Raw genomic sequence first — 18,550 nt, 5'->3', positions numbered from 1 at the left:
ATCTTAGCAGTGATCAAGGCTTCACTCCTACATGTTACCAGGGACGACCAGAGAACGCCTGCCAAAGCTAGCCTATTCTTTCTCTCTGAATAAATACTCAACAGTCCAAAAACAGTCTCTTTGGTTTCACTCTCCTTCTTTTGTGGAATACACTATTGTGTACAATCAAATTTCAATTGCCTACCATTATAGAACTGTCCAATCAGTTGCTGACTTATGGGTAAGAATGAATCTAACAAAATGTTTGTGACTTCCTTAAAGTTTCCATACAAAAATATTGCCCTAGAATCTATCCCACAATCATTTATTATTAAGAATGTTTCAAAAATACTTGGAGATAATTGTTCACAGACCAAATCATAAGGTGTTTGTCAGTAAATCTGTGCTAAAGTGCAACGTTAAGTGTCTGTGTTTTTGAGGATGTCTACATGAGAAAGGGTTTTGTATGTCTGCATGAAAAAGTGTGTGTGTGTGCTCCTATCATCCAGACAGATTTCTCAGCTATCTATCAGACAATGCAGGAACACATTGTAACGATGGTGTAGGAATGTCTAGTACTCTGACTCAAAGCTATGCCTCAAGGATAGGCAGACATCACACAGCAGTGCAGAAAAACAACCAAATTGCTGAATATAGGAATAGCTGAATTGTTACATCAGACACAATTCTACCATGCAGAGAGAAGGCAAGAGACATGTTTTTTTTGTTGGTACCCCAACATGTTGAGACTCATGGCATCTAAATGGAATGTTTTTTATTGTATTCATTTTTGTAATGAGAAAATACTGTCTGTATTGACCAGACAAACATAATACATGTTTAGGATACTTACAATTTGAGGACAATACTAAATTCCTTATTCATTTTACATGTTAGTCATTTAGCAGATGCTCTTATTCAGAGCGACTTACAGTAGTGAATGCATACATTTTCGTACTTATTCCAACCTAGGACTACATGTCAGTTTCATGAGCATCACCATTGTAACCATGAACACATTGCAAGTGGACACAGAATACATGATCAATTCGCGCCATCTGGTGAACATCCTTTATAAAACTGTCACACAATCGTAAGACTCCATCTCCCATGATCCCCCAATTTCTACGTCGTATGTATTAGGTCACGATAGTGTACTCGATGAGGTAGCTACAAACATGGCGGCGTTTGGTGCAGCACGGTGCCTCTTTAGGAGCTATTCTCGGGTCAAAAATGTCGATCAAAATTCAGGAATACTTGTCACATGTAGCAAAAGGATGTTGTGCAGTGCACCGTCTGACAGCAGTAAGTCGTTTATTTACAATGTGTGGCCACACTGAGAAACTGGAGTTCTACCACTGACCTTGTAGCATGTGCAGCTATTGTTATCTACTGTTAGCTGCCTATGCGAAAACTTTGCTAGCGTTTACTTTTTAGTATTTGAATCACTTGAATGATACTGGTAGCTAGCTGTTATCCTTGAAGCTATTTACACACATGTTGACAAGAACGTACATCTATGCTGAGTTCAAAACTGGGAACTTTGAAATCTCCGACTTCCGAATTCAGCACGTTCACGATAACTGCGAACTCGGAAAAGTTCAGACTGGAAATCGTTAACGGTCATCCAACTAGGAATTCCAAGACGGGAACTCGGGCATCTTTCTAGAGACTCGACTTATCCGACCTGAAGATAACTGACGTCATGGTTTGACCTCCGTTTTTTTCAGATTTTCCGCTAGTCTTGAACGTATCATTAGCGGGGGTGGGACGATGTCAATGACTTCAGTGATCTTCAGAGCTCATCACTGCACTCTATACTCCTCTATAAACTGGTCGTCTCTGTATACACGTCGCAAGACCCACTGGTTGATGCTTATTTATAAAACCCTTTTAGGCCTCACTCCCCCCTATCTGAGATACCTACTGCAGCCCTCATCCTCCACATACAACACCTGTTCTGCCAGTCACATTCTGTTAAATGTAGCTTGTCTTTTCAGTTCACTGTAGCTAATGACTGGAACGAGCTGCAACAAACACTCAAACTGGGCAGTTTTATCTCAATCTCTTCAAAAACTCAATCATGGACACTTACTGACAGTTGTGGCTGCTTTGCGAGATGTACTGTTGTCTCTACCTTTGTGCTGTTGTCTGTGCTCCATAATGTTTGTACCATGTTTTGTGCTGTTGTCATGTGTTGCTGCCTTGCTATGTTGTCTCTCTTGTTGTGATGTGTATGTTGTCCTATATTTATATGAAATGTGTTTTTAAAACCTGCCTTTTTGTGTTATGGTAGCCATCATTGTAAATAAGAATTTGTTCTTAACTGACTTGCCTAGTTAAATTAAATACGTAAAAGCTCTTGTAAGATGCCAGAGCTTCTGCCATTTTCTGACTTGGAAATAATTTTTTCCATTCAGAAGCACGTTTTTTTCCTGAGTTCCCAGTTGTCTTGACCTTTCGGGAGTGGGAGATTTCCGATATCTAAGTTTGAAGTTGTTTTGAACGTGACAGCAATCAGACTCATTGTATCTGTCTACCATGGCCTGAACAAGCTAACTTTTTGAGTGTAGGAATATTTAAAAAAAAATATGAAAAATGGCTCATTCGAGAGAAGACAACTTCACCGTGTTATGACATCGGCCAGTATTGAAATCTGACTTGATAGACGTTTTCGCAATCTAAAAGTCGTATTTCTATTATCCTGATCAAAAATATGAACCCAACATGCAACAATTTCAAAGATTTTACTGGGTTATAGTTCGTATGAGGAAAACAGTCAATGTGAATTTATTTATTAGGCCCTAACCTATGGATTTCACGTGACTGGGAATACAGATATGCATCTCGTTGGTCAGATACCTTAAAAAAATGGTACTCAGGATCTCAGAATGTTATTTTTGTGCATTCAAATTGCCATTGACAAAATGCAATTGTGTTTGTTGTTTGTAGCGTATGCCTGCCCATACCATAACCCCATCGCCACCATGGGACACTGTTCACAACGTTGACATCAGCAAACCACTCGCCTGCATGACGCCATAGCCGTGGTCTGCAGTGGTGAGACTGGTTGGATGTACTGGCAAATTCTCAAAAATTATTTTGGAGGCGGCTTATGGTAGAGAAATTAACATTACATCCTCTGGCAACAGCTCTGGTGGACTTTCCTGCAGTCAGCTTGCCAATTGCACATTCCCTCAACTTGAGCCATCTGTGGCATTGTGTTTTAACATAATTGCACATTTTAATGGCCTTTTATTGTCCCCAGCACAAGGTACACCTGTGAAATGATCATGCCGTTTAATCAGCTTCTTGATATGCCACACCTGTGAGGTGGATGGATTATCTCGGCAAAGGAGAAAGGCTCGCTAACTTTTTTTCTGGAACATTTCAGGGATCTTTTATTTTAGCTCATGAAACATGAGCGCGCAACACTTTACATGTTGCGTTTTATATTTTTGTTCAGTGTAACTTCCAGTGTAGTGAGAGCGGTTTTATCACAATGCTACGTCATAATGGCCGAATTTCTGCCTGCTTGAACGGCAATATCTCAGATAAACATGAAATGACCCTGGGAATCGAAAGGAAATTGACAAAAACAATATAACATTCAAAATGGGTGAATCTTTCCCTTTAAGCTCAAATCAAATTTTATTAGTCACATACATATTTAGCAGATGTTATTGCGGGCGTACCGAAATGCTTGTGTTCTTAGCGCCAGCAGTGCAGTAGTATCTAACAATTCACAACAATACACACATCTAAAAGACTAGAATAATACAAAAAAATGTCCTTATATATTAGGACAAGCAATGTCGGAGTGGCATTGACTAGAATACAGTATGTAAACATTACTAAAGGACCAGTGATTCCATGTCTATGTACATAGGGCAGCAGCCTCTAAGGTGCAGAGTTGAGTAACCAGGTGGCAGGCACTAAGTTCAGGGCAGGTTACTGGGTGGAGGCTGGCTATTGATGGCTATTTAAGTCTGATGGCCTTGAGATTGAGACTGAAAAACTGCTTCTGTCCCAGCTTTGATGCACCTGTACTGACCTCGCCTTCTGGATGATAGCGGGATGAACAAGCTGTGGCTCGGGTGGTTGTCCTAGATTTGTTTAGGGACTGGCTTCAATATAGATGCTTTTGTAACTCACCCAAAAAAGGCAGGGGTACACTTTTTTTCCCCAAAAATCATAATTCCACTTTGCCAGAATTACCTTGAGCATGATCATTGGAGGAAGACTTGAAAGACACCTATCGCAGTAGCTACTTCATCCCTAGGTAAAAAAGATTTGTATATTTACGACTTATATTCCTCCTCACTCTCGTCAAGTTTGATTTCTGATCTTTAAATACAGAGTCCGTTTTAAGATTCTTTGTAGAACATGGAACAATCATTCCAGTAGTTGAAGATTAAGTGCAATTATGAAAAATATCTAGAAGGCTTGTATTCAGGAGAAGGTTTGTACTTGGCGCCATTCTTCCTGTTTTTCGTCATCAGTGAGGTCACTTCCTGTGTCAATATGCGCAGTGTGACTAGCTCTGATGCAGGCTGTACCTGCAGATCCGAGACCAGAGCTAGCTTCGTCCATCTCTGAAGTCATTCATTTGTTTCTAGATTCTACAGATGCCCATGTGAAGCCCCAGTTTATGGATGCAGAGGTGCAGGACATCCTAACCAGAATCACAGGCTTGGACCTGGAGAAGGTGTTCAGACCCATCAAACAGGAGCTGAAGCCCCCCAAGTACAAACTCATGACAGACGCACAGCTGGAAGAGGTACACACACAGTAGGGCTGATAGTTTGTCTTTCATGCTGAGTAGAGAATGGCTCTACAACATCTACTGCAACATTCTGAACATTTCAGTTGGCAGATTACATCCCTGTACAGCTGCTGTCAGTCTTGTTAATGTGTCACACTGTGTGTTTGTGTTGTAGGCGACCCAGAGTGCCAGGGAGCAGGCCCAGAGGCTGCTGAAGATGCCTCCAGTGCTGCCGGAGAGGAAGCCCATCAACGATGTCCTGTCTGAGGACAAGATCCTGGAGGGCATGGACACAGCCAGATACGTCTTCACTGACATCACCTTCAACATACCGCACAGGGTAGGAAAGAGAGGAAGAGAGTGTGTTTGTGTCCACCAACGTCATATTCAACATGCACGGCAAGCAAAGTGTGCGTAATGGTTTGTGTCCAACATAACCAACATTTATCATTTACAATGCCTCAAACAATTAGTGCTCTTTTGTCTTCTCACTGTCTAGTTTTGTTCTCTCTTCAATGGTTGTTTCCAGGAGCGGTTCATAGTGATCCGGGAACCCACTGGGACTCTGAGGAAGGCATCGTGGGAGGAGAGGGATAGGATCCTGCAGGTCTACTTTCCTAAAGAGGGCCGCAGGCTCACAGCACCCCCTGTCTTCAAGGAGGAGAACCTGAAGGTGGTGTTTGGCCAGGATCGTCATGAGGATATGTTGGATCTGTGCCAGGTCCAGTTTGAACCTGACTCCTCAGAATACATCAGGGTAAAATACCACTTCCTTCACACTCCTCAACAGGCTGTCCAGATGAGTGGTTCAATTATTATTGCCCATTAGCAGTTAGTAAAACTCTCTCACTATTGGCTGTGCTCTGTTGTCCAGGTGCATGCATCCACCTATGAGGATCTAGAGAAGATGGGGAAGTATGATCTGCTACGCTCCACCAGACACTTTGGAGGCCTGGTCTGGTACCTGGTCAATGCCAGGAGGGTGGACGGACTCATGATAGACATGCTGCAGAAAGACCTGTGAGTGTCTTGTGTTAGAGCAGGGGTTCCCAACCTTTTTTGGTTACTGTACCACCTACTTTTTTCCCTTCACATTTTCAAACAGACCATTTATATTTTCCAATAGGGCTATACATTGGGGTGAAGTTTTTCTCTCGCCGGAGTAGCCTCGTTTCACTGCCAAAAATATAGTGTTCAGTGAAATAACACACAAAGTCAAATACAGGTAGGTAGCCTAGTCAAATAATTAACACCCAGTCACATTAACCGTTACTCTCTCACGGGAGTTCCGCTAACGGTCCGTATGTAGCCAAACATTGCTGCTGCTCATTCCGTTTGCTCGAAAATGGGTAAATGGTTAAAAATAGTAAGGTCCGCGTCCATAGAGACACATACCAGCTCTACTGGTAGTACTGTTATTACCAGCAGTACTGCACCTTATTTGATAAATATGTCTTCAGTTTTAATGATGCCAAAGACACGACAAAACTAACATTTATTCTGGAACTGGGATTCCTGGGAGTGCATTCTGATGAAGATCAAAGGTAAGTGAATATTTATAATGTAATTTGTCATTTCTGTTGACTACGAAATGGCGGGTATCTGTATGGCTTGTTTTGATATCTGAGCGCTGTACTCAGATTATTGCAAAATTTGCTTTCGCCGTAAAGCTTTTTTGAAATCTGACACAGCGGTTGCATTAAGGAGAAGTGCATGTATAATTCTTTAAATAACTTGAATATTTTATCAACATTTATGATGAGTATTTCTGTAAATTGATGTGCTCATTCACCGGAAGTTTTGGGAGGCAAAACATTTCTGAACATTACACGGCAATGTAAAATGGGGTTTTTGGATATAAATATGAACTTTATCGAGCAGAACATACATGTATTGTGTAAATTGAAGTCCTATGAGTGCCATCTGATGAAGATCATCAAAGTTTAGTGATTTATTTTAGCTGTATTTCTGGTTTTTGTGACGCCTCTCCTTGCTTGGAAAATGGCTGTGTGGTTTTTCTTGTTTAGGTGCTGTCCTAACAATCTAATGCTATGCTTTCGCCGTAAAGCCTTTTTGAAATCGGACAATGTGGTTGGATTAACGAGAAGTGTATCTTTAAAATGGGATATAATAGTTGAATTTTGAATTATGAGATTTTTGTTGTTTTGAATTTGCTGCCCTGCTATTTCACTGGCTGTTGAATAGTGTGTCCTGCAGGTGGGACGCTAGCGTCCCACAAACCCCAGAGAGGTTAACTGCCTGGTATTCAGCACTCTATTATAGAGGTCGACCGATTATGATTTTTTTTAACGCCGATACCGATTTATTGGAGGACCAAAAAAACCGCTACCGATTTAATTTGCCGATTATTTTTCTTTTTTTGGGGGGGGGGGGGGGGGTAATAATGACAATTACATCAATACTGAATGAACACTTATTTAACTTAATATAATACCTCAATAAAATGAATTTAGTCTCAAATAAATTATGAAACATGTTCAATTTGGTTTAAATAATGCAAAAACAAAGTGTTGGAGAAGAAAGTAAAAGTGCAATATGTGCCATGTAAGAAAGCTAACGTTCATGTTCCTTGCTCAGAAGATGAGAACATATGAAAGCTGGTGGTTCCTTTTAACATGAGTCTTCAATATTCCCAGGTAAGAAGTTTTAGGTTGTAGTTATTATAGGACTATTTCTCTCTACGATTTGTATTTCATATACCTTTGACTATTGGATGTTCTTATAGGCACTTTAGTATTGCCAGTGTAACAGTATAGCTTCCGTCCCTCTCCTCGCTCCTACCTGGGCTCGAACCAGGAACACATCGACAACAGCCACCCTCGAAGCAGCGTTACCCATGCAGAGCAAGGGGAACAACTACTCCAAGTCTGGAAGCAAGTGACGTTTGAAACGCTATTAGCGCACACCCCGCTAACTAGCTAGCCATTTCACATCGGTTACACCAGCCTAATCTCGGGAGTTGATAGGCTTGAAGTCATAAACAGCGCAATGCTTGAAGTTTTGCGAAGAGCTGCTGGCAAAACGCACGAAAGTGCTGTTTGAATGAATGCTTACGAGCGTGCTGGTGCCTACCATCGCTCAGTCAGACTGCTCTAACAAATCATAGACTTAATTATAACATAACACACAGAAATACGAGCCTTAGGTCATTAATATGGTCGAATCTGGAAACTATCATCTCGACAACAAAACGTTTATTCTTTCAGTGAAATACGGAACCGTTCCGTATTTTATCTAATGGGTGGCGTCCCTAAGTCGAAATATTCTTGTTACATTGCACAACCTTCAATGTTATGTCATAATTACGTAAAATTCTGGCAAATTAGTTCGCAACGAGCCAGGCGGCCCAAACTGTTGCATATACCCTTGACTCTGTTGCAAGAGAAGTGACACAATTTTGATTTTAAGAAAGGCATTGATGTTTATGGTTCGGTACACGTTGGAGCAACGACAGTCCTTTTTTGCAAATGCACACCGCATCGATTATATGCAACGCAGGACACGCTAGATAAACTAGTAATATCATCAACCATGTGTAGTTAACTGGTGATTATGATTGATTGTTTTTTATATGTTTAATGCTAGCTAGCAACTTACTTTGGCTTCTTACTGCATTCACGTAACAGGCAGGGTCCTCGTGGAGTGCAATGTAAAGCAGGTGGTTAGAGCTTTGGACTAGTTAACCGTAAGGTTGCAAGATTGAATCCCCGAGCTGACAAGGTAAAAATCTATCGTTTCTGCCCCTGAACAAGGCAGTTAACCCACCGTTCCTAGGCCGTCATTGAAAATAAGAATGTGTTCTTAACTGACTTGCCTAGTTAAATAAAGGTGTACATTTTTTTTTAAAATATTCGGCCAAATCGGCGCCCAAAAATACCGATGTCCGATTGTTATGAAAACTTGAAATCGGCCCAAATTAATCGGCTATTCCGATTAATCGGTCGACCTCTACTCTATTGTCCCTCTAATCACACTGACATCAATGCAAATGTATTCAAAAATGTAATGAAACACTTCATGAGAGCCCATGAGCTAATGTTGCACACCATTTCTATCAATCAAATCAAATTTATTTTTATATAGCCCTTCGTACATCAGCTGATATCTCAAAGTGCTGTACAGAAACCCAGCCTAAAACCCCAAACAGCAAGCAAAGCATGTGAAAGAAGCACGGTGGCTAGGAAAAACTCCCTAGAAAGGCCAAAAACCTAGGAAGAAACCTAGAGAGGAACCAGGCTATGAGGGGTGGCCAGACCTCTTCTGGCTGTGCAGGGTGGATATTATAAAAGAACATGGTCAAGATGTTAAAATGTTCATAAATGACCAGCATGGTCAAATAATAATAATCATAGTAGTTGTCGAGGGTGCAACAAGCACGTCCGGTGAACAGGTCAGGGTTCCATAGCCGCAGGCAGAACAGTTGAAACTGGAGCAGCAGCACGGCCAGGTGGACTGGGGACAGCAAGGAGTCATCATACCAGGTAGTCCTGAGGCATGGTCCTAGGGCTCAGGTCCTCCGAGAGAAAGACAGAAAGAGAGAATTAGAGAGAGCATATTTAAATTCACACAGGACACCGGATAAGACAAGAGAAATACTCCAGATGTAACAGACTGACCCTAGCCCCCCGACACATAAACTACTGCAGCATAAATACTGGAGGCTGAGACAGGAGGAATCAGAAGACACTGTGGCCCCATCTGATGATACCCCCGGACAGGGCCAAACAGGCAGGATATAACCCCACCCACTTTGCCAAAGCACAGCCCCCACACCACTAGAGGGATGTCTACAACCACCAACTTACCGTCCTAAGACAAGGCCGAGTATAGCCCACAACGATCTCCGCCATGGCACAACCCAAGGGGGGGGGCGCCAACCCAGCTGTGCAATTGTGTGTGAGAACCAGAGTGATGGCCGCTAATAAAAAGAGGATCTCATCAGCTTTCAATAGGCTAGGCCTACTATATTTATTTCTCAACTTTCCTAATATTAAGCACATTGCTTATATTTACAACAGGAATATAGCCTACCTGGCTGGCATGAAAATAAACCACGGGGATGTCACACACACACACACATATATTATTTAGTCTATATATATTATTTACTATATGTAAAGACAAGATTAAATCAAGAATAGTCTGATGGGTGACTATTATCCTATCACTGAATTATATATTATCACTTGTGAATGATGCCCAGCATAAGATACAATGCCTTTTTTTTGCGACTTGTTAGAATCATAGTCGCACACCTCATGTAGCCTAGCCCATAGGCCTATATGTTTTAATAAGGTTTGTATCACAACTAAAGTGGCCAAATAACTTAATCTGCTTTACAAGGGGATGTAGAGCCTAACATGGAACCCAAACCGGTTGCACGTGTGCGCCGTCGTGCATAAATGCATTTTGTCCCCCCACACCAAACGTGATCACGACACGCAGGTTAAAATATCAAAACAAACTCTGAACCAATTATATTCATTTGGGGACAGGTTGAAAAGCATTAAACATTTATGACAATTTAGCTAGTTAGCTTCTATTTTAGCCCTTGGCAACGCAGACGCTCGTTGGCAGTGTGGGTGCAATAATTGAATAACATGTATGTCTACATTTTATTTTGCAACGTCAGCCTGTAATTGGCATTTATAAGCAGCGCGTGACTTTCAAGTTTGGGGAAGATCATTTTCAACATAAAAATGCAACTTTTTTTAATTAAAAGTATTACATGCATAATTGCATTTTCTGTAACTTTTGATAATGGTGTTTTCCGCAAATGGAACATTCGCGCTTATAGCCTACTACCATGTGCGCATTGCTGCGCTTATAATGTGAAGAAATAGCCTAACACGGAACCCAAACCGGCTGCGCGCGTGCGCCATCGTGCATAAATGTATTTTGTCCCCCTACACCAAACGCGATCAGACACGCAGGTTAAAATATCAAAACAAAATCTGAACCAATTACATTTTTTGGGGAACAGGTTGAAAAGCATTAAACATTTATGACAATTTAGCTAGTTAGCTTGCACTTGCTAGCTAATTTGTCCTATTTAGCTAGCTTGCTGTTGCTAGCTAATTTGTCCTGGGATATAAACATTGAGTTATTTTACCTGAAATGCACTTGGTCCTCTACTCCGCCAATTAATGCACACACAAAACGATCAACCGAATCGTTTCTAGTCATCTCTCCTCCTTCCAGGCTTTTTCTTCTCTTGATTTTATATTGCGATTGGAAACTTTCATAAATTAGGTGCATTACCCCCACTGACCTCGTTCGTCTTTCAGTCACCCACGTGGGTATAAGCAATGAGGAGATGGCACGTGGGTACCTGCTTCTATAAACCAATGAGGAGATGGGAGAGGCAGGACTTGCAGCACAATCTGTGTCACAAATAGAACTGACTTCTATTTTAGCCCTTGGCACGCACGCGTGAGCAGTGTGGGTGCAATAATTGAATAATATAGATTTCTAAATTTATTTTGCAACGCTTGCGCACGCGACGCGAGCTGTGTAGTCAGCCTGTTAGGCCTACTCATCTTGTTGGCAGACAAAGTAAATGTGTCCAGTTCTTCCAATATCTTCAATATGCACCTTGGTATTGGATAAGGACGCACAGTTGCGTCTCCGATGTGTCTGTCTTTACTTGTGGCCTGTGAGAAAGACCTGATCACATGATGGACAGCCATGTGAGTGAGATGCGCTTCGGATTGCGCAGCACACTCAGAGTAGGGCACAATGCAGCATTCTGGGCCGCAATAGGCATGGATTTTTTTAGGGTGTGTTACGGCCACAAAGGGGTTGAAGTTGTGAAATTCGAGGCATTATCAAGTGCTTGTCAAATTGTGAATGAGGGTCATTGGAGTGCAGCCTGCAACAAAAAAAACAAAGCAGAGCTCATGCCTTTCAAGCAACTTTTTTTCAAATCATCATTAGTCTCATCATGCAGCCTTAAAATGTATTAAAAATCAAAACGTATTGCCCAACGTTTGTAGAACTAAAGTTACATTAATAACTCTAAATTAAGCATATAGGAGTACCTATTTTTGTTAACCGCTCAACACAGAATAGCCGCATGTGCACATTCCTTCGTTTTGGAGAAAATATTTATATTTTATTCGGCTTTGTTCAATTGTATATAAGCAAATCCTGTCTGCTAAATGAACTAGTGTAGCCCACAGCCATTTGGCATAGCCACATCAGGACCTAACATTAGGACGAATCAGAGTATGCTATTCTGTTCTCCTGAAATAGACTACATTTTCTTCATATCATCCTTCTTTAGACCTGTCTAAAATAAATAATGTATTTATTGTGAAGGTGTATGCTATATTACAAGGATTTATTCGACTATTTAAAATGGCTTGTAGGCTATGTGTGGAAGCCAGGAGATGCTAAATGTGTTTGTTAATTAATGGTCAATTACCATGAGACCGACTGATGAAATTTTGTGACCACCTCAGCCCTAATTGTGACAAGTAATGATTTAACACCATAGCTGTCATTGTTATCCCAGAGTAGCCACTCTAACAGTGGCAGTATTGTTCTCTTTGTTCTAGGTTGCAGGATGCAGTGAGTCTGGTGGGTCTGTTCAACAAGGTCCATCCACACAGTGAGACAGCCCAGGAGGCCTCCAGCCAACAGGCTTCAGGACTGGACCTGCTCAAGGTGGGCCCAATCAGTAGACACTAGTGCATCTCAGGACCTGGTTGATGCACCAGTCACCGTATTGGTAGCCATGATACCCAGTAAACTCTTTGTTTAACCTCTGTGTCTGTTCCCCACCAGATCTACGCTAAGCGGGAGTCCCAGAGGGCAGGATACGTAGAGCTGGCCCTGCAGGCCTACGAACAGACCTCCGCAGAGAGCTCAGTCTGACCGTCATGCATCACCACACCTAACCACAGGACAGCTGTGTCACGTTACAGCAGAGCTCAGTCTGACCGTCATGCATCACCACACCTAACCACAGGACAGCTGCGTCACGTTACAGCAGAGCTCAGTCTAACCGTCCCATACACCTCACACCAACAGAGCTGTGACATTATCCCCAATGGCCTGCCTATCCATGATCAAAACTTTCATCAACTGGGCAATTTCGGTGAGTAAAGAGAATAACTTAGTCCTTGAACTATGGAGCTCATATGAACCACTTGCAAGCCAAGTGTCCATTGGCAATAAATGGCATCATAATGTGCACATAACTGGGGTGCTCCAAGCTTCTATCATTTGGTGGAAGGGCACACGATGCAGTGCAGATTGTCACTTCTGCATTTCAACCTTGTCATTTGTCCATAACCTTAATCATACTGTATCTCAACATTGGAACTGAGTAAGCTGTTTAATTATCATGATGTATGTACTTACAAAATAAAAATGTCTTTATTTACAGTCTCATTTATTGAATCTGAATTCTTAGGCCTGATTCAGACAAACACTTGTCATCTTTATTGAGTTGATAACATTTCATTCCCTTTTCTAGACCAGTCACACAGAAGGCACTTTGGATTCACATCTATAACAATGAAGTAGGTCTCTGCTGTTTTTATAGGGAACCTAAGGCACTAGACCATGGCAGAGCAGCATGCTTGCCAAGACAAGTAGAGGTATACTCAACACAAGCTCAACACCTGTGGAGAGGACCTAACTAATAAAAGATAGACTGAAGCCTGGTTAGCTAGGGTTAAGACGTAGTGTAGAGAACAAATCTATTCCCATCTTCCTATGTGATTGGATAAGGTAAACATTTCAAACCAGTGACACCTCTGGTTCACACTACGTTTCATTCTATACTGTGGGTCAATGCGAGAGTGGATGATGAGGTACTAAGTACTGCACAAAGGATTTCAAAACCGGGGTGTATTTATTAGTTGGATTCTGTTGCTAAATGTTTTGCAATGGAAAGAGTTTACTCTAGGAAACAAACAAAACGGGGAGGGACCTACCTGAATTTGTCCAATAGAAACTCGTTTTCCATTTGGAGTAAACAGTTTCCAATGCAAAAACATTTAGCAACAGACCAAATGTTATGCAATGAAATCTGACTAATGAATACACCCCGGGCTCACATTCAGCATTTGTTTTACCAGAAATAGATTTGACACAGTAAATTTGTACCTGTTAAAAAATAAATCTTATTTTTCTTTCCCGTTGCCAAACATTTCCTGCGTTTGTTCCTAACGAGTGGGACCCTGCCCATCCCATTCTCACCCAAAGCATTCTACAAACCCCTCGCATTGTTTCACAGTTTAAAAGACAAAGATAAACTCCTCCACCTGACTTTCACTGTAAAGGTAACAACCCCCCCACCCCCCCCAAACACTCCCTTTCACTAGGAGTATGAACAACACTACGTGTTCTTTGGTCACTTTAAGGACATTCCTCCACCAAGACTTTCAGTCTAAGAACTCGTCGTCCAGGTCAACGTCTGTGGTGTCGACGTCCAGATCAAAGATGTCCAGATCGTCAAGGCCCTGGAGGGAAAAGTAATGTATATGAGTGATGAGTCAGTGGAAGACTAGGTGTGAGCGAGGGTGAAGTACCTTGCTGGTACACTGTTGTCCCTTTACATTCATACATCATTATTCTATATCAAACATCAAAAGGTGATTTCCAATATGGATTAGCATTCTAAATACTGTGTAAGTCTTGGCAGGATGTATCGACTCTGGCCAGGTTTACCTCTTTATTCCATTTATCATTCAGGTCCAGCAGGTCTATGATGCTGCTGCTACTGCTGCAGGGATGGCTCCTCCACTCCTTTACCTTCTAAGAGGGCAGCTAGAGGGGATGGCTCCTCCACTCCTTTACCCTCTAAAAGGGCAGCTAGAGGGGATGGCTCCTCCACTCCTTTACCTTCTAAAAGGGCAGCTAGAGGGGCTGGCTCTGGTGGAAGCACCTTGGTAGGGGCTGGTAGGGGTTCTACTGCTGGGGCTGCTGCAGCCTGGTCCTCTACGGTTGGGGTTGGAGCTGGATCTATGGCTTGGGCTAGGTCTATGAGTGGTGCTGGGGCTAGGTCTATGACTGGGGATAAGAGAGGGGTAAGGTCTATGACTGGATGTAAGACAGAGGTAAGGTCTATGACTGGGGGTAGGACAGGGGTAGGGTTTAAGGCTGGGGCTAGGACTGGGGTTGGGTCTATGGCTGGGCCAGGTTAATTCTCTTCTACAATGACTGGGGCTTCTTCAGCTGGTGCTATGGGTTCTGCTACTGCCTCAGCATTGGGTGCTTCTGCTGCCACTTCAATGGTAACAGGTGCTTGTTCAGTTGCTATGGGTTCTGTTACTTCCTCTGTAACCGTGGGTTCCGTTGCTATGGCTTCTAGTACTACTGCGGCAATGGGTGCTTTTACTTCCACCACTGCTTCTATGGTAACAGGTTCTGGTTCTGTTGCTATAGGCACTGGCGCTGCCTCGGCAACTGGTGCTTCTGTTAAAATGGGTTCTGTGACTGACTCGGTAACAGGTGCTTCATCTTTTGCTCTGTGCTTTATTGCTGCAGGTTCTTCCTCAACAGCCTCCTCTGGTGTTGTTATGACTTCTTCCTCTGGGGTGGACTGTGCTACCTCTTGCGCCAAGAGGGGTGTTTCTGTGATGACATCTCCCAATAAGTAATTTTCTATGGTGACAGGAACCTCTATCTTCGTGATGGTATCTTCCACTGCTGTTACCTCCTCTGGCTTGGGAGCTTCCACTTCAACAATAATGGGTTTCTCCTCTGCCATCTCAATGGATTCTTCCACTGCAGTCATAGTTGATTCCACTAATGTCACTGGGATAGATTCCTCTACTGCTGGAATAAACTCCTCCACTGCAGCCGCAACAGGCTCTATCTCTTCCATGACAATGGACTCTTCCACTACTGGAGCAGCAGCCTCCATCACTGCTGCCATTACAGGGGTTTCTACTACTGCTGCCATTACAGGGGTTTCTACTACTGCTGCCATTACAGGGGTTTCTACCACTGCTGCCATTACCAGGGTTTCTACCACTTCTGCCATTACAGGGGTTTCTACCACTTCTGCCATTACCGGGGTTTCTACTACTGCTGCCATTACAGGGGTTTCTACCACTGCTGCCATTACAGGGGTTTCTACCACTTCTGCCATTACCGGGGTTTCTACCACTTCTGCCATTACCGGGGTTTCTACCACTGCTGCCATTACAGGGGTTTCTACCACTGCTGCCATTACAGGGGTTTCTACCACTTCTGCCATTACCGGGGTTTCTACCACTTCTGCCATTACAGGGGTTTCTACCACTGCTGCCATTACCGGGGTTTCTACCACTGCTGCCATTACCGGGGTTTCTACCACTGCTGCCATTGCAGGGGTTTCTACCACTGCTGCCATTACCGGTGTTTCTACCACTGCTGCCATTACCGGGGTTTCATCCATGCCAGCAACCTCCTGCACATAGAACAGTGATAATAGCATATTTTAATTGAGAATGACAAGTTGACAAATCACAATGAATGGTTGTGTCTAAACTAGGGGTTATGTAAGTAGTACTAAACACAACAGCTATGGTCATGTCCAGTATTACAGTAGGTGTGAGATTTCAGACTTTACCTCTGGTTCAGCTGACACTCCTTTTGGCACATAGCCTGCAGATTCCTCCAGGATATTCCTATCCTCATTGGGCTGCAGAGTGGAGAGAGAGAGAACAGCGAGTGGAGAGACAGAACAGCGAGTGGAGAGAGAGAACAGCGAGTGGAGAGAGAGAACAGCGAGTGGAGACAGAACAGCGAGTGGAGAGACAGAGCAGCGAGTGGAGAGACAGAGCAGCGAGTGGAGAGACAGAGCAGCGAGTGGAGAGACAGAGCAGCGAGTGGAGAGACAGAGCAGCGAGTGGAGAGACAGAACAGCACAGTATTACAATAGTACTATTACAAGTACAGGGAACAAGGCTTATGCTATTATAATAAGCATTATTATAATATTATTTGACTAGAAAACAATGGCAGAGGTATAAAAGAGTTATGGTAACTGTAAAGTATTGCCCTGACAAATAGTAACATAACTATACTGAACAAAAATATACACGCAACAATTCAAAGATTTTACTGAGTTCCAGTTCATATAAAGGAAATCAGTCAACTGAAATAAATTCATTAGGCCCTAATCTATGGATTTCACATGACTGCGAATACAGTCGGTCACAGATACCTTAAAAAAACATTGGGGAATGGATCAGAAAACCAGTCCGTATCTGGTGTGACCACCTTGCAGTGCGACACATTTCCTTCGCATAGAGTTGATCAGGCTGTTAATTGTGACCTGTGGAATGTTGTCCCACTCCTCTTCAATGGCTGTGCGAAGTTACTGGATATTGTCAGGAACTGGAAAACGCTGTCGTACAAGTCGATCCAGAGCATCCCAAACATGCTCAATGGGTGACACGTCTGGTGAGTATGCAAGCCATGCAAGAACTGGGACATTTTCAGCTTCCAGGAATTGTGTGCAGATCCTTACGACATGGGGCCGTGCATTATCATTGCTGAAACATGAGGTGATGGCGGCGGATGACCGGCACGACAATGGGCCTCAGGATCTTGATATGTGTGCATTCAAATTGCCATCGATAAAATGCAACTTTGTTCATTGTCCGTAGCTTATGCCTGCCCATACCACAACCCCACCATGGGGCACTCTTCACAACGTTGACATCAGCAAAACGCTTGCCCACACGACGCCATACACGTGGTCTGCGGTTGTGAGGCCGGTTGGACATACTACCAAATCCCCTATAATGACGTTGGAAGTAGCTTATGGTAGATAAATGAACATTCAATTATCTAGCAACTGCTCTGGTGGACATTCCTACAGTCAGCATGCCAATTGTACCCTCCCTCAAAACCAGAGACATCTGTGGTATTGTGATGTTGCTCTGGCACCCCTATGGTGGAACAAGCTCCCTCACGACGCCAGGACAGCGGAGTTAATCACCACCTTCCAGAGACACCTGAAACCCCACCTCTTTAAGGAATACCTAGGATAGGATAAAGTAATCCTTCTACCCCCCCCCCCCCCCGCCCAAAAGGTTTAGATGCACTACTGTAAAGTGGTTGTTCCACTGGATATCATAAGGTGAATACACCAATTTGTAAGTCGCTCTGGATAAGAGCGTCTGCTAAATGACTAAAATGTTAAATGTGTGACAAAACTGTACATTTTAAAGTGGCCTTTTATTATCCCCAGCACAAGGTGCACCTGTGTAATGATCATGCTGTTTAATCAGCTTCTTGATATGCCACACCTGTCAGGTGGGTGGATTATCTTGGCAAAGGAGAAATGCTCACTAACAGGGATGTTAACAAATTTGTGCACAACATTTGAGGGAAATAAGCCTTTTGTGTGTATGGAACATTTCTGGGATCTTTTATTTCAGCTCATGAAACATGGGACCAACAATGTACATGTTGTGTTTATATTTTTGTTCAGTGAACGATGGAAAGAACATGTTCAATCAGGGTCATGTTAAATTTGTATGAAACAGAAAAAAAATGACCGAAAAACATTTGCAAACGTTTTGGCACAATGTGCCCAAGATGTGTGTGTGTGTATCTACTCACGGTGATGAGAGGGTACTCTGCGGCGGGCCTCAGCCTGACGTGGGTCTCTTTCAGGTAGTCTTCGGCCAGGAAGGCCTCCTGTAAGCCGGAGAACAGGTTGCTGTAGTCTGTAGGGTCGGCCAACGCATCAGCTGCCTTCTGGTTCACCTTCCCCAGGCTCTCCTTCCACAGCTTCACCCCTCTGGAGACACAGAGAGAGGTCAGGACACGCAG

At 43.0% G+C, this 18,550-nt stretch overlaps 1 protein-coding gene across 1 annotated transcript; it reads left to right on the top strand.

The window, feature by feature from the left end:
• Positions 1-1,107: 1,107 nt before the first annotated feature.
• mrps22 (mitochondrial ribosomal protein S22) lies at positions 1,108-13,162 on the top strand. Its single transcript, XM_014215044.3, has 7 exons — positions 1,108-1,284; positions 4,599-4,759; positions 4,920-5,084; positions 5,274-5,501; positions 5,619-5,764; positions 12,325-12,433; positions 12,554-13,162. The coding sequence occupies exons 1-7, from the start codon at positions 1,158-1,160 to the stop codon at positions 12,641-12,643; spliced, it is 1,026 nt and encodes a 341-aa protein (XP_014070519.3). The 5' UTR covers positions 1,108-1,157; the 3' UTR covers positions 12,644-13,162.
• Positions 13,163-18,550: the final 5,388 nt, after the last annotated feature.

This window comes from Salmo salar, chromosome 09, assembly GCF_965601325.2.
Source record: "Salmo salar chromosome 09, fSalSal1, whole genome shotgun sequence".
In the NCBI taxonomy this organism is placed as follows: domain Eukaryota; kingdom Metazoa; phylum Chordata; class Actinopteri; order Salmoniformes; family Salmonidae; genus Salmo; species Salmo salar.
The sequence above is the reverse complement of the archived record's forward strand: the minus strand, read 5'-3'. Positions and strand labels throughout refer to the sequence as shown.

Bases quoted from the DNA above. Each gene is read 5' to 3' on its own strand.
- mrps22 (XM_014215044.3), top strand. From the start codon at position 1,158: ATGGCGGCGTTTGGTGCAGCACGGTGCCTCTTTAGGAGCTATTCTCGG. The intron at 1,285-4,598 runs GTAAGTCGTTTA...ATTTGTTTCTAG, and splicing joins CAGTGCACCGTCTGACAGCA to ATTCTACAGATGCCCATGTG. The intron at 4,760-4,919 runs GTACACACACAG...TTTGTGTTGTAG, and splicing joins CAGACGCACAGCTGGAAGAG to GCGACCCAGAGTGCCAGGGA.